Source organism: Vitis vinifera, chromosome 19 (assembly GCF_030704535.1).
Source record: "Vitis vinifera cultivar Pinot Noir 40024 chromosome 19, ASM3070453v1".
In the NCBI taxonomy this organism is placed as follows: domain Eukaryota; kingdom Viridiplantae; phylum Streptophyta; class Magnoliopsida; order Vitales; family Vitaceae; genus Vitis; species Vitis vinifera.
The window spans coordinates 22,264,243-22,267,401 of NC_081823.1; the positions used below are offsets into that span (position 1 = coordinate 22,264,243).

A 3,159-nucleotide genomic window follows, 5' to 3' on the forward strand; every position below is an offset into this window, starting at 1 on the left:
CATGAGCCCCGCACAAACAAATTTATGTAATAAATGGAACCCAGGAGGAGAGGCTTGGTCCTTTTCTTCTGAGCATATAAAACCAACAACCATAATGGTCATTTTTATTCTGAAATTGATTTCCAATGTAGACCCTTAAAATTTTCTGCTCTAGGATCGCCCATTCTATAAAAATGATATACATGGAAGGGGCTTCCGGCGATTCTAAACTTCCTTCTTTCTGGGGTACTACAACAAGGATGTTTATATCTGATTTTTATTGAAGCCAATGAATGAAAAATAAAGGCATCAAGGTTAAATTTGATTTTTATGCAAGTCAGTAACTGAAATATGACTGTCCTAGCATGAGCCTTGAGGAACTTTCAGGAAAAGCTTTTTCAGTCAACCAGAGAGCTTTCGGAGAATAAATAAATAAAAGGCTGGGCTGGGCCAAAACACTGAAACAGTGCCTAAGAAAAGGGGAGGGATAGCAGGGTGGCGCCTGTGGCATCCTATAATATAAGTTTGAATCTTGGCATCATTTCCAAAACTCTACAGTAAACTACAAATCGCAAATCATTCAAACAAAAATTAAAATATAATTCATGGAAAGCGACAGACAGGATAAGCTCAAGATGCTTACATGAATATCATATTCATCTAATCCTAGCTTCACTCTCACTCCCGCGCGTTCATCTCAAACACAAAACACCATCTCAGATTCACAGTCATCGAACAGCAACAAAAGAAAACAGAGAAAACAGAGATTCCATATCTTTCAGTTCAGGTCAATAAAGATAAGAGAGAAAGGGAACAGCAAAAAACCCTGAAATCTAATCTAACATTAGCTTTCGGATTAGCGTTAAAGCCGCATATATACATCTAAAATCTGTGGAAAAAAAAAAAAAAAAGCGAATAAACCCCACCAACAATTTCATGCAGTATTTGCCTAAAAAACAACTGAAATTTCAAAAAAAAAAAAATGCAAAAGAAGAGAAGAAAGATGATGATGAAATGTTAATTTGTTACCACCAACTCTCCTGATCACATCAAGTTCGATCAGTACGGTTCCTGCTGTTATTCTGTTGGCTTCTGGTGCTTCCTCCATTACTACTGCTGCCTTCTCTCTTCTGGGGTGATGAAAAGAGCTGACCAAATCCGAATACTCCTCCAGACTTTGACGAGCCTCTCAGTGAGCAGACTGGAACGTTGAGGACGGGAGTGATTCTGACATTGGCTGAATAGGATCGCTCCATTCCTCTGTGCTTGAATCTGGGTCCGCCATTGAAGCTGCTCGGACTGCTCGAGCTCCTCTCAAGGCTCTGGAACACGATTTTCCCTGAGGAGTTCATTCTCGGACTGTCCACCGACGCGCCTCTTCCGGATGAGTCTGGCGCTCGCCGCATTGGGCTCCGACCTACTCTGGCGGCCGGGGGATGATCGGAAGAAGATGCTCTCGCTTTCACCACTCTCACCCTAGGTGGATTTGGATTCGTTGTGGTGCTCGCGTTTGAGCTTGGATTCGGGTTTGGATTTGCGCTTGGTTTAGGTTTTTCTGAATCGAGGGAGAGTCGGGGGAGATCCTCGTGCTCGTGGCCGGAGGACGAAGATGAAAGCGACAAGCGAGAGGACATGGACACCGACTCGGAATCAGAATCTCTCAGCAACGGGAGGCTCAGGGACGCATCGGAGGCTGAAGATGATGTAGATTTCGAGCTTCTGTGTAGAAAATGTTTGAGAGATTTAGCGTTGGTGCTGTGAGAGTACAGAGAGGACGTCGTTTTGTGGTTCTCCTGCTTAGGGTTGCTGCTCTGGTAGAGTTTCTTCAGCCCTAGAAGCTCCTTCCATCGGCTGGAACACCTCGGAGCCTTCGGAGAGAAGAGGTACGGGTCCGTACACGACACCTCAGTTCTCCGACGAGATTTTGCCGTCTCGGGTGACCTAATCTCCGACGACGGTATTGAAGCCACTGATGGACGGATCACAGAAACCTGCAGAGGAACAAGTTTGCCGTCGGAGAACAGCTCATCCGCTGGAAGCATCGCCACCGGATCTTCAAGTCTGAACTCAAAATCACCTACGTCCTTGCCGGAAACATCCGGATCTGATACCTCCACCGGATCCGACGGCTTCTCTGCTGGAGACGGAGACTTCCCTCCTGCCATCTTGGACTCCTCGTCGGGAAACTCGCGGCTGAAGGAGATTCTAGGGCTGAGCCATCCATACGTTGGATAGCTCGCCGGAGGACAGTCGAGAAAGTTCTCCGACGACATGCCGATGTTATTCACACAAGCTGAAGCCATCATCTCCAGCGATCATGCACTTCACCACAGTTACACCAACTCAATCTCCGATCAAAAAACAACAACGATTTACAACAATCTCAATAGGAAAGCTCCACTATCGGGATGACATAGCCAAAAAACCTCTTCTCGGCGAGAGAAAATAGGCCAGATTTGGACGTATCCCACTGGGCTAGGGTTTGGAAATGGTCGTGTAAACGAAAGTGAAGCCTTGGACTGTGTATATAGACCATCGGGTGTTTGTATATATTATATTACTGATAGTAACCCCGCGCCCCTTTTTACTACTGCAAATTAAATACTTTGCTAGCTGGCAATTCTTTTGTTGGCTCTGCCACCAGGCCATTTTCTTCTCCCATTTGATTAATAAAAATTTTGCCACCTGCAAATTTCACTTGTTGACTTCTGCCACGTGGCTATTTCTTCCTACATTTACCACCCACTTTCTTTTCTAATAAGAGCAATGCTACTTTTTAACTTTATTGGTTAATGAAAAGGAAGTATAAATTGTTTTTTTTTTTTAAAAAAAAAAACAATTTAAATATTTTTTTTTCACCAAATCCCCACATATCATTTCATAAAATTGTAATTAATAATAATAAATAAATAACTAATATTTTATTTCACAAAAAATTATTCATAAATATGTAAGAAAAAAATTAAAGGATAGAAACCAAATTTGAAATTTAACCCCCCATCCTTTTTTTGTCAAATTTTGACAAAAATCTTCTTATTATTTTCTTATAAAAATAATCTTTTCTTTTAAAGTATACATGTAAATACTTGAAATAATCAAGGACATTTATGTTAAAAATTGATTATTCTTAATTATTTTATTTCTTTTAACCAATTAATTCTTATCCATCTTATCATTTAT

The 3,159-nt window shown here is 41.6% G+C and overlaps 1 protein-coding gene across 1 annotated transcript; it reads right to left on the minus strand.

Annotated features, from left to right (window-relative positions):
- Positions 1 to 733: 733 nt before the first annotated feature.
- Positions 734 to 2,501, minus strand: LOC100259352 (uncharacterized). Its single transcript, XM_002270742.5, has one exon. It carries the CDS (start codon positions 2,283 to 2,285, stop codon positions 1,029 to 1,031), a length of 1,257 nt encoding a protein of 418 aa, XP_002270778.1. The 5' UTR covers positions 2,286 to 2,501; the 3' UTR covers positions 734 to 1,028.
- Between the last annotated feature and the right edge of the window lie 658 nt (positions 2,502 to 3,159).

What these genes read in the sequence shown, in the direction of transcription:
- LOC100259352 (XM_002270742.5), bottom strand. Translation starts at nt 2,285, where the DNA reads ATGATGGCTTCAGCTTGTGTGAATAACATCGGCATGTCGTCGGAGAAC.